Below are 12857 nucleotides of genomic sequence, written 5' to 3'. Positions count from 1 at the left end.
ATATTTTATTTATTTTTGGTTAAATAATAAAATATATTTACCATTAAAACGATTTATTTACAGTTGACAGAACAAAAAAACCAATTCAGCCGTCAAAATTCAAATACAACGATCCCTCAAACAAAAAGCTCAATCAATCATTCGTGATACAACACTTTGACTCATAACAAAAAGAACTCATGCTCATCACTCTCACATACTCCACTCTCACTTACTCCACTCTCACTTACTCATCACTCTCACTCACGCCATTTCAATGTCACTCAAAGTGCATTCCGCTACTTGCTGCTCACTTCTGTTCGCCTGGTACTTCGGTCAGAAATTTGACTGTTTGCTTGACATTTTCAGCGTCGCCATATATGTGAGTGTGTGTGTGTGTGAATGTGCACACATGTGTTGGTGCCACATATTGTGTATGTGTATGTGCGTATATATGTATGAGTGTGTGCTGGTTGCGAAATCTTGAAACCGCCGACAAAGCCTGTAAATTCTGACTGAAGTACCAGGTGAACAGAAATGAGCAGCAAGTAAATGCACCAAAATTTTTCGAAAAAATTTTGTAGCATCTTTTAGGCGCACACTTTTAAATGATCGTTTTTCATCTTTTGGGCGCTTGCTTTAATTTGTCGTTGCTTATCTACTTTGCATGCAGTGAAGTGGGCGCCAAAATTTGAATAGCAAATTAGTAAATGAGAGACTATTTTTTGCTGGAATATCTAATTTTTTAGAGTGGAGCGGCAACTTTTCTTTAGATAATTCTTTGTATTTGAAAAGGCAATACTCATCCATATTCAAAACAGCTTTCCATAAAAAATAAAAACGGTTTTTACGCATTTCGTTTGTATAAATTTGTATATGTTTATTAGTGATTTCAACTTATTTCGTATTATTGCTGACTCTACTAATTAAGGCCTTGTACAAAATTATTGTATATATTTCTGTATGTGCTAAATTCTATATTCGTAGTATGTGTGAACGTGTGTGTGTGTGGGTGTGTGTGTTTGTTGTGTGTTGGTTACAATTATCAGCGTGTTAGTCTAAACGATTATTGCTTTAAACAAATATACAAGAACTAAGCATTAAACACGGGATCCTAAGCAGAGGTAAAGAATATAAAACTTTACATAAAAATGCTGCGAGCTGCTCTGCTCTCTCTCTCTCTTCTCTTCTTCGCTCTACTTACAAATAAATTGCACTTGCAAACTCTTTCAGATGCATTCCGGATGATTCGCGAGTGTGTTGCGTGTGTATTGGGATTGTGATTGTGTTTGTTGGTGTTGTTGTTGGGAAATCGATTCATCGACTTGTACGTACAAAGTATATAAACATTATAATTAAACTAAACATATTTTGGCACTGTAAATAATAAAATTGCTTCCGATATTTAAAGAAATTGCAAATACACAAGGACAAATAAAAAAAAAGAAAAGAATTGCGGCTACAAAACAAATCGAATCGACAGTCGATTATTAAAACATAAATTACAGAGTTTCGCAATTAAATTTGCTTGCCAAATGCAGTTCGATTTCTCGCTCTCTCTCTATCTCGCTTCCTCTACGGTTCGTTTTGATTATGCTAAGGATGAAGCGGCATCCGTTGCCAAACAGAGCTGCTCTGTTTGGCCGGAGGCGCCTCCAACTACGATTGGTTACATCTAGACCATGCCAAAGTCTGTGCAGACCGAAGCTGCTGTTGCAGTTGCTGCCGTCGTTGCCGCCTGGTTATTCTGTTGCTTCTCCTGGGCACTACTCGCTGCCACCGCAGCAGCCGCCGCCGCAGCCATGTTCAGTTCCACTAGGGTATCGATGCTGTTCAGGCTGACGCCTTGCAGTATTTTGCGTGCCGCCAGCGATGTGAAGTTGAAGGACAGATCCGTGAGGCTGGGAAAATTGTAGAGCTCTTCGTTGCCAGCGTTGAGCACATTGCCCATGCCCTGCTCCAGCGATTCCTTGGTCAGACTGAGTCGCCTATCCATGGCCTCCTTGTCAATGGCCTTGTCGTTCGCATGATCCTTTAAAGCCAGATTGGGTTCACTTCCCAGGGGATTGCTGGACTTTTGCAGCAGATGCGCCAGCGCCAATTCATCGCCATTCATGGAACACTTTTGCAGCTGACAAACGGATTCGTAGCACAGATTCTTAAGATCGCTGCTGCTGCTGTTGTTCATCAGCTTGTCCTTGGAGTGCTTCTCATAGAAATGCAGATTCCCCACCGAACCGGCGATCTCAAAGTCCTGCTTGGCCAGAGCAGCCAACTTCAGTGGCTGCTGTTGCTCCCCAATGGGTGAATTGGGTTGGGATTCGTTCTTGAGCACATTGTTCTTGTAGGCAATGCCATTGGCCAGCTGCAGACACAGTTTGCGACTGTTGTTCATGGTAGCATCGTTGTTGGTGTTCTTGGCATACTTGCCCCCATCGTAGGAAGGCGTCTCCGTGGCCGTGTTCTCGGGCGAACTCTCGCTGATGAAGGAAATGGAATCACAGGTCTCCGAGTTGGCCTCCGTTTCGCTTAGCGGCTGCTCTGGCACCGACTCGGGACGCACAGGCGTTGAGGTGGCCATGGGCATGGAAGAAGCTGTGTTTGAGGCAGCTGGCGTTGACTGCTTGGAGAGCGTCTTCTTGATAATCTCGCCCTTCTCGTTGGTCATCGTCTCGTTGTTGATGATGAACACATTCGAGTTCTCCAGCATTTTGCCATTCTCCAGCGTGATCACACTCCGCACTGGCGAGTTCTGCACAAAGATCTTCGTGCTGGGAATGCTCTGATTGGAGCTCGTCGTCACCTGCAGAGTGATCGAGTTGTTGCTGCTCGAGTTGGGCACACCATTCTGCGCAGTTGTTGTGGGATACGACAACTCCTCTAGGATGCGACTCGGAGTGCTGGCTCGTTGTCGTTGCGCCTGCGCTTCTGCCACACGAGCTCGCATAGCCTGATGGCGTGGCGTGCCACGTGGCGAACCATTCAAGAGGAGTATGGAACGTGTGCTGCCGTTGCCCGTTGTTGTTGTTGTGGGTGCCACAACGGCTGTGTTTGTGGAGCATTGAGAGTCGAGACTAGAGTGACCGCTCGTCTTCTGGCTGAACGAGACTTTGCCGCTGTCAATGCTCGAGGGGCCGCTCGCCAGCATCGATGTCTTGCAGGACTCCAGGCTGGAGGGGCCGCTGCTCTGCAGACTGCGATACCCGAGCTTGTTGTCCGTGCAACCGTTGATGACACTGTTGATGTCCGTTTGCCGCTTCACCGGCGACGCTGAGGCGGACTTGAGCGTGGAGCTGCGTGCCGGGGAAGAACTCTCGAAGATGTGCTTGCCAATCACCGATTTTTGTGCAGTTTTCTGTTGTGGCGCTGCGCCGTTGGGCAACCGCGAGAGCGTTGCCGACGAATGATTCATTTTGATGTGATTGTGATTGACGACGGCGCTGCTGCTGCTGCTGCTAGCCGGTATGGACTGCGTGGAGCGAGGTAGCGAGCTGCTGCAGTAGACGGGCGAACGGCGGCGTATCGGCGAGCAGTCCCTGGAGGAGATCAGGAACGTCGACTCGCTGGACATGTGACGGCGATGGCGGCGCGGCAGCGTCGACGAACGTTGGCTCAGCTCGGAGCCATCGTAGAACGTCGAATTGGACAGCGTATGAACAGCGGGCATGTCCTAAAGAGAGCAAGAGGGATTAATATGATAGTTAATACGAGTATAATATTCAGAATTACTCACGTGATCTGCAGTCTGGGTGCCCACACTGTGCAGATGCACGGCGCGCGTATTGAACCATTCAGCAGGTGGAAACTGCGCCGAATAAGTCTCAATTTGACGCTGCTTGGCGCGTCCGCTGCGTCGGAACAGCCGTGAGAGCAAAGATCCTTTTTCTGCAAAGCGAAAAACATTGCATCGGTTAAATTTGAGGCGGTATCTTTAATAGTAGCTTGATTTATAAATGATCTTCCACATTCAAAACGATATAGTCTAGTTAATACATGTTGGAATACCCCGATTCCTATTCAGAAATACCATTTAGTATATATACTTTTAAGGCTTTAATGAATACGTAGCCTTCGGCCTTTTATTGTGAGATCGTCAAGGAGACAAGTTGGAATTGGTGCTGGTGTTGCGGTATAATAAATAGGAACATAAAATATAAATACTTCTGTGTAATTATTGGGACTATAATTCAATTAACACAACAATACAATATTTTTGAAAGCGGCATCATTCTACATTAAACCTTGACTTTCAAATGTTCTCTTCCGCAATAAATTGCATTAAATTAACTTCTAATTACTTAAAACTGTAAAACGGATGGAGTCAATTAAGGGCCTAATTAGTGTACTTCCTAATACTCAGAATATTTACAGTGATTTTTTAAAAGATTTGTTTGGTTGGTTTGGTTTGGTTGTTATATCTTAGAATACAGAAAAGTTCCAAACCAACTTTCTTCCTGATATCAACAATTTGATCTTTCGTACTACCTATCCGATAGTGATTCCATTTAATTGCGAACTTTAATTTATAAATAACTTCGTGGAGTATTGTCTCAAAAAATTGTCGAAGTAAACTATTTAAAGTTTTTAATTTTTAAAAGATAAGAGTTCCTCTTAATTTAAATGTTATGAGTAATATATAGAGTTCAAATATAGAGTTCAAATGAGTATCAATCATTGAAAAAGAAAAGATAAAGAAAAAATATTCTTTCAAAACAAGTAGAAATCAAAAACTGCTATTTCAGTATGCAGTCAAAATGTTGTACACTTGTAAAAATATTAAAATAACAGAAAAATTTAATAAATTTAAAGGAGTTTTCGCTTATTTCTTATCTTAATGCTTCATTTAACAAAAACAATATGCAAGCGATCAACTAACAACAACGAATATGCAAAGAAAAGTGTTATGAAATTTGTTTTCTGTCACACTGCTATTTTAAAGTTCATAGCTATATGTGCTTAATAGAAATGTGTTCTAGAAGAGTTTTAAACGTAGTAAAGTATAATTGAAATGTGTGTTAGAAGAGTTTAAAGTTACCAAATTTTAGAAACTAATATGTATTTTGATGAATTGGGAGTAGAGGAAGTGGTTAGCTATAGAGGAAATGAACTGCGTGGGGTTCATATTAAACTAAGAGCCAAATTTGGAATCACTAATTATAAAGCTGATTAAGATCTGAAGCAAACAGACGGAAGGAAGATTTAATGGACAGAATTTCATTGTCTTGACTGTTCAATATGATAACTTCTGTCTGCTTTTCGTTCATCTAGAAGTTTACTCTTAACTTTAGTGCTTTGCTACTCACTGGGTGATGACGAATCTGTGCTTTGGTATTCCGAACTGCTGCTGTCCGTGGTGTTGAGTGTCTGGGCGTAGGTCTTGGACAGGCTGCGTGTGGAGGCGCAGCGTTGCAGGCGCTTCGATGAGCCAAAGAGCCGCAAACTGTGCCGACGTTCCAGGCTGCGCGGTGTCGGAAATGATGCACTGCGTCGCTTGGCCGCACGCGGATAGATGATCTTATCATTGGGATTGCCTGCAAAACAAAACATTGATCAAGTATGGAAGGAGTGAAGAACATTCTCTTCACTTACCACCACAGATGACATCCGCCAGATTGGTTTGTATACACTGATGCGTTAGATCACCGTCCCGTTCCGTGGATATTTCGCCGTAGAGCGAGTGCAGTGCCTCAGCATTTGACATGAGCATTGTACGTGCCTCAGGTGGCACCACATCCTGTTGCTGCTCCTCCTCCGCCAGCTGTGAGTACGCCAAGCTGCCGCTGTTGCTGTGCTGGTGATGATTGCTGCGTGGTCGTGAGCGACTGCGTCGTCGTCTGTTGGCGGAAAAAAGGAATTAGTTTGGATGATGAATGCAGATATAGAAGGAAAGTCTTTAAACTAAGAAACTAAAATCCTAAAAATACATATTAACACTGACAATCTGCATTCATAAGCTTTTCACATAACATTGAAACAACTTGAATGAAATTCACTTTCAATAATACGATTTAAGAGTAGCACACAAAAGGATAAAATTAAGTTTCAAAGAAATTAAATTTGATTCTGTATAAAAGTCAAATAAAATTACTTATGGGTTTGTCTTTCAATAAACCGAAATTCAGTTGAACAAGCTATTTAAGAAATAAAATAGTCAGCAGTTTCGATCGTAATTGTTATACCAAATATAGCCTTTGATATATTTTAAAATTTTCTGTAGTTGTAGAAGCTATTAAAGCTTTATTGCTTTTGACTGTCTAGTATATTTTCAACTCTTTGGTATATTTTGAATGCAGTAGTATATTAATATACCAATGTAGGCTTTATCATATTTTTGGTATATATATTTTATGGCTAATTAATCATATTTTAAAATAAATACCGCACAGTTCTTCTTGTATTGAAAATGGGCAGCGCGTATGTAACACCCGAGCACACTCGACAGTAAATTTCTTACATGTTTTTACTTTATAGATAAAACTGCTAGTCAAAGCTAAAACTCATTGTTTATAAGAGAGTTTAAATTTAAATATAAACATAAAAAATACATATGTATATTTAAATTTGAACTTTTAACAATAATGAGTTTTATCTTGTCTCAGAATTTAAAGAAGAAACTGCTTGAATTATTTTTCCTATTTTTGCACACATTAATCTTGTGTTTGTGCTTCTTTTCTTCTTTCTTACACTTGCTCTTATGTTAAGTACCCTCAAAATTTATGACTTCAAATTGTCTTCTCTCTATTTATTGCATTGATTTGAATATGCTACTCACTCTGGCGTGAAGATGAAGTAACCCTTGGCTGTCTGGTAGATCTTCTGCTCCTGCATCAGTTGGGCGAGCGTATCGTAGATGACCTCCATGCCGGGCGTGGTCATGTGTGGAAAGCGGACTCCCAGCTTGCTGCGCACATGCTCGATGGTCGCCGATTGACCCTCGGCTGTGAGGTCCATGATGACATCGCACAGTGCTTCGGGCAGCGGGGTGAACTGTCCCTGAACTGTTGGCGTCACAATGCAATCGTCAATGTCACCTGCAATTAGCCAAAAACAAGACAGAAAAAAAAAAACAGTAAATAAAAATGAAACCAAGGAGAAGCGGTCAGACCATGTCTAAAACTAAAAATTGTTTGGAACTTGCACTCAAAATGGTCAACTTCAGGGGCCAAGCTGCCACATTTGGTATAAACAGTGCAACGCGCTCGCTCGCATTTTTCCCCAACAACTAAATGGATTGGCATTTTGGGTGACCACCCGGGCTGCAGTTGATACTGATGCTGATGCTCTTGGCCAGGCCAGGCGAGTGCGAGTAAGTGAATGTGAATGTGAATGGTCAAAACCTTGACTCTGTGTGCGTTTCTGATTCAGTTGCTCTCCGTCTGGCATTTTGGCATTTGATGTTTGGTTGTTGGATGTTACATGCTCGGCTAATTAAACGTAGTGCCACACGCACTTTGCAACCACCGACGGGGTGGAGAGGCAAGAGATGTGCCGCTAAGTGCTTTGCTCCAGTTTTCAATTGGATTTGCCATTTTGTCATTCGTTTATTTTTGGCTCTCTTGAGTGTTTTGCTCTTTCACAATTTTCCATTAGTTGATCAATCTCTTATTTGCCTCTAATTCCAGCGTGATTCGAAGTGATTTATTTATAAAGTTTTGGGAAATCTTTGCATTCCTTACAGATTTATGTTCGCCTAAGTATTTTTTTTATAAGTTTATGAATTATGTGATTTACAAATCGAATCTGTCGTTTTTACAATACCGCTTCTAGTTATTATTATCTTTCTGAATATAAAGTTATCTTCAAATTCGCTTCTCGCTGTTATTCTCTTCGTGAATATTAACATCAAGAAATTAAATGGGAAAAACTTTATAAGAGCAGCAAACTCGACCTGAAAATCGTCATGCAAATTATTTATTTCTAAGTCTTTTGACACCAAATTTTGTTTGTTTTCTTAGATGAGTTTAAGACACAATATTAATTTGAGTGATTCTTGATAATCACTACACTTGATCTTTATAATTTAAATGACAACAAATGTTACAGTAAACGTTATTGGCGTTTGAAAGTACTTTCGTATTTCGCTTTTGTAATATATACAACTTTAATGATCTCAATATTCTTTTCAAATTCGTCCTCATTCTTTTCTCACTATGTTAACTCTTCTCAGATTTTTCAATTTTTTATTTTTATCTTCACATCCTTTCGGTGTCTTGCCTTTATTCCTATCATGTCTTTATCAAACAGTCTCTATATTTATCTCCATTTATTTTTAAAGTTCATTACTAATTCTTCAGTTCTATGAATTCTGTTTAGCTTTTAGTTGTTATATACTTTTTCGATCTTTTTCTGTTGTTAGTACGTGTAGTATATTTCACTTATTTCTATTCAACTATTTTTAAAAAGCAACACATCAAATTTAAAATTTCTTATCATTCATCTGCAGTTTTTTCTCTTCATTCTATACTCTTCTCATTCATCTCCTCCTCAAACTGCCTCCATATTTATCTGCATCTCTTTTTCAGTTCATTGCTAATTCTTTAGTTCTAGTTATTATTATCAGCATATTTATAAATTTTCTTTATTTTTATATTTGATCTATTTATATTGTCAGTACCAGTATCTAAAAATCAACTCCTCATTCTTTTTAACTTCCTTTAAAAACATTTTAAAATCTCTACTTATTCATTTCTGTCTTCATTCCATTCGCTCCTCATTCATCTCTTCTACAAACTGTCTCTATATTTATCTGCAAATTTTTTAGTTCTAGTTTTGAGTTGTTATTATCTGCATCTTTATTAAAAGCAAAATTGATCTATTTCTATTATCAGGATCAGTATCTAAAATCAAATCCTCATTTTTTGAACTTCCTCAAAATTCACATTAAAATTTGTACTCATTTCTGCCTTCTTTCCATTCTCTCCTTATTCATCTCTTCTTCAAACTATTTCTATATTTATCTGTATCTCTTTTTCCACCTCATTACCAATTCTTCCTCCTCATTAACACCTCTCTCTTTCTCCCCTTTCTCTCTTTCCGTCTTGTTCCAATTAACGTTGTCGCTCCCCATCTATTTATCAATCGATCACACCTCGTCGTGCGCTTGTCAACTTGTCGTTCGTTGTGTTTCAGCTTCCGCCGAACTTTTTAGAGTTGCAGCTGCCCCCGCACAGTTGGGCACCCTGTGATCTTGAGGAGCGTCGTGGGGCACGTAGCCACACAGGTTGCACATGCAGCGCAGAGTTTGTGGCAAGCGCAAAGCCTAATAAGGCAATTGCCAAATGATTTTTTGTATAAAAAAAAACTTATACACATATATTTTCCAAAGCATTGTTCACGCGTCGTATACTTAATTAAAATGCGCACCCAGCAAAAGCAACGACAACGACAACAAAAGACAACAATTATGAGCATCAAATCATGTCCCATGTCGGTTGTCGCTTGTCTTCTGTCGCGTTTGCCTCATGTCTCGAGATGTCTCATGTGTTTGGATCTCAGTTTGGCTGCCGCATTGTCGCCATCAATTTGTGGAGGCGCCTCCAACAATGCTTCCTACTTGCATCGAGTTTAACCTCCAAAAAGCGCAAGCAACAGCAAACTTTACAACACGCCCCCGAAGCAAGCTGCAACATTGCAACAGACGAGAGACAAGAGAGCGGCAGAGGAGTGGGAGCTGGGGCATGCGGCAAAATGAGACCAAGTGTGTGACGACCTCTGCGGCAGCCTCGTGGCAACAACGTCCTTGCGGCAGTTGCATAATTTTTCAAGTTTTCACTTTCTGTTGCAGTTGCAGTTGCAGCTGCTGTTGTTGTTGTTATTGTTGTTGCTGCTGTTGTTGCGCTTTATCCGGCAGCAATTTGCGCAAAACGCAAACGCAACATCAAAATGCCATGTGGGATGGCACCATCGTCAAGGACAATTAGCGCCATTTGATGGGCGACTGCAACTCTTTACTCCTCTCTTCCCCCCCTTTGGAGTACGAGTAATAACACCTGCTGCATTCGCACTTTCACATTGCGCACAAAATGACAACGACAACGACAACGAGCAACAAATTTGTTTGCCGCTTAATCGTCCACTTGCTCAAGCCGAGACTGCAAAGACTGCAATTGAAATTGCACTCAATCTCAATCTGAATGCCAAGGTGCAACTGCAACACTGCCACTGCAACACTGCAATTTATTTGCCTTCGCTTATCAGTTGCGGTTTTTGGCTTTGGCATCGCCCAACCCATAAATTGAGCAACTCGGCGCGAGTGCCAAAAGCATCCTCATAAAACAAATATCCCCTATATGAACTCATATATCATCTGCGGCATAGGACAACAATTTTACAGCAGTTGCTCTTGTTTTTCCTTTTTGCAATCCGGCATTACGTTATGCATATAAAGCAGCTTGCAAAACTTGGCAAGCATTCAATGTTTTTTATTTTATATATTTTTGTGTGTGGCCAATGGCCAAGTGAGTGTGTGTGTGAGTGTGTTTGTGTGTCTCATATTTAAAATGCAAAGCCAGGACCTTAAGCCTTGACTTTCTGTTGCAATGCAGCAGCAGCCTTGACTGTTTTTATGGCCAAATAAATATTTTGGCTGGGATCATAACAGCTTCCTTTTGTGCTGCAAACAGCTGAACACAAAAACTATTTGATATTTTAATTGTGAATACTTGCAAAATATAAATATTGATCAAATTCACAAATTCCTAGAAAACTAAATAGTCATTCAAAGTGTTTATATGAATATGATTCCTCTTCACCTAATACATTGATTTATAAGTTAACCTTGTATTGGGCATTTTTGCATATTTTTTTAATGATTCATAAAGATGAATATTGCTGAAGCCAAGGTTCGTTTTATTGGAATATGAGTTCAATATATGTAAATATATTTTAAATGTTACGCTTAAATACATTTATGTGAATTTAATATAAGAAAATACTCAAAGCTAAAGACCTATTCATCAAGATAAAGAAAAAACTTGTAGATAAGTAATGGATATATTGATTCAAAGTTGCATCATAAGATATACAAATTAGAGATATTAATCAATAAATACAACAAAATTAAAAAAAAAAAGGGTTTGGTCTACACCTTTCATAAGCCTATGATCCTTTTTATTGCTAAATGATTTAATCATTTCAATAAAGGTTGAAAAAGTTAAAAAATATTGCTACTATCCCTTATCAAATTACATTAATTTTTGTGACCTATAGTTAAAATGGACCAAAAAGTTACAAAAATGTTGTGAGAAGTAAAGCATAGGATTGAAAAGAGTTTCTCTCACTTTTTATGTTAGATGAGGAAAATATCGATGAATTTGTACTATATATAGAATCGAACTATAGAATCGATGTGTCGAATATTTCATACATATCAATTATATAAATATAGAATAATATTCATATATTACAATGAGATTCAAATCATTATGAATAACCCATATACAACATAAAAAATATAGTTAAAAAATGTAACTTTCGAGAATTTTATAGTGTAAGTTTTGCACTTTGAAGCCTTGTAGCTTAATGCAAATTTGTTATTGTATTTTGTTGAATATTTTATATTTATTTTCTAGCGATTTAGCTTGTAGCTATAACAACAACTTTGGCAATCCCTTGTGAAGTGGAGCAGAGCATCAGGTTTACGGCGGAGTAACCGGAGTCGAGTCAAAATTGATTGTTTGATTGATCAACCCGCAATTGGGGAGACTTGTGTTCATGCAAATGATAATCTTAGTGACTGCAACTCGGAGTTGCCGTTGCAGTTGCCGTTGTCGTTGCCGTTGCAACGAAACGCCGCGCGAAATGATAATAAATATCAAAAGCGAACGAAGGAGACGACGACGAGGGACACGGCAAATGATTTTCCCACCAACGCGATCTTGTCTCCCCCTTGCGTTCTCTGCCCTCCCTCCCGCTTCCCGGTCGGAGTTGCTCCTCCCTCAATCGCCTCATCCGTCTTAAGTAGAGTGAAAGTGTTGCGTTTTGCCTCAAATTGTGGACGTTGCGCCATTGTTGTTGCTTTTGTTGTTGTCAGTTGTTACTTGTTATTGTAGTATCGCAGTTGACTTGACTGCACTTTAGTTTATGTTATTGTTGCCAATGTTGTTGTTACTGTTATTGTTGCAGTTGTTGTTGTTGCCGGCGGACACATATCCTTGTGTTCAATCAAACCAAAGCGACGTCAACGCTGCCCGCGCTGAGCTATGGAGTCAAGTGTTTTGTAGCTTGAAGGTTGTTTCGTCTACCTCCCACTACCCAGCCTCCTTCCCTCCCCCCCTTTCCCCTCCCTCTACCTTCCCCTCCTTGTTTTCGTCATGCTGCGCAACATGCGGCAAACATTTTTAGCGCTTGTAGTTTTTTGCCATGCATTTTTATGCAAATGAAAAATGTTTCTTGCGATTTCCATTTTTTTCCAGCCGATTTGCAGTTGTTGCTTTTGTTTTTTTTTTTTTGTTTTTTTTAGTTGTTGTTGCTTTGGCCATTACTGTGATGCAATTGCCGCGAGTTACAATAATCTTGATGTATGATTTTTTCTCTCCCTCGCTGTTGTTTTTCACTGGGTATTATTATTAGAAAAACACAAAAAGAAAAGAAACCGAGAGACTTTAAAATAAAAGAGGAAATCTGCGCAGCTATCGTATCGTGTTGTTGGCACATTTTCGCGTTGTTTTGTTTGATCTCATAACCGCCAGCGATTCAACTAACAACAACAACAACAACAGCTCAGACAGTGAATCAACAACGACAACAACGACGACGACGACGACTGCGGACACCATAAACATTTAAACGCTGTCCATTTCGAAATAATCAATAATTTTTAGCTATCAGTGGCAATTTATTATTATTTTTTTGTTGTTTTCTACTTCTTTTTTGTTTTG

General features: G+C 39.6%; 1 protein-coding gene across 1 annotated transcript in view; it reads right to left on the bottom strand.

Moving 5' to 3' along the window:
* Positions 1-1432: 1432 nt before the first annotated feature.
* Positions 1433-12857, bottom strand: part of LOC117570959 (uncharacterized) — a 35334-nt gene continuing 23909 nt past the window's right edge. Inside the window, exons 3-7 of the mRNA XM_034252902.2 lie at positions 6752-7010; positions 5569-5813; positions 5283-5510; positions 3713-3864; positions 1433-3649 (exon numbers count right to left, since the gene is read on the bottom strand). Of these exons, the coding sequence (XP_034108793.1) occupies positions 1655-3649; positions 3713-3864; positions 5283-5510; positions 5569-5813; positions 6752-7010 (2879 nt within the window). The 3' untranslated portion in view covers positions 1433-1654. The remainder of the gene's footprint in view (positions 3650-3712; positions 3865-5282; positions 5511-5568; positions 5814-6751; positions 7011-12857) is intronic.

This window comes from Drosophila albomicans, chromosome 3 (genome assembly GCF_009650485.2).
Source record: "Drosophila albomicans strain 15112-1751.03 chromosome 3, ASM965048v2, whole genome shotgun sequence".
NCBI lineage: Eukaryota > Metazoa > Arthropoda > Insecta > Diptera > Drosophilidae > Drosophila > Drosophila albomicans.
The sequence above is the reverse complement of the archived record's forward strand: the minus strand, read 5'-3'. Positions and strand labels throughout refer to the sequence as shown.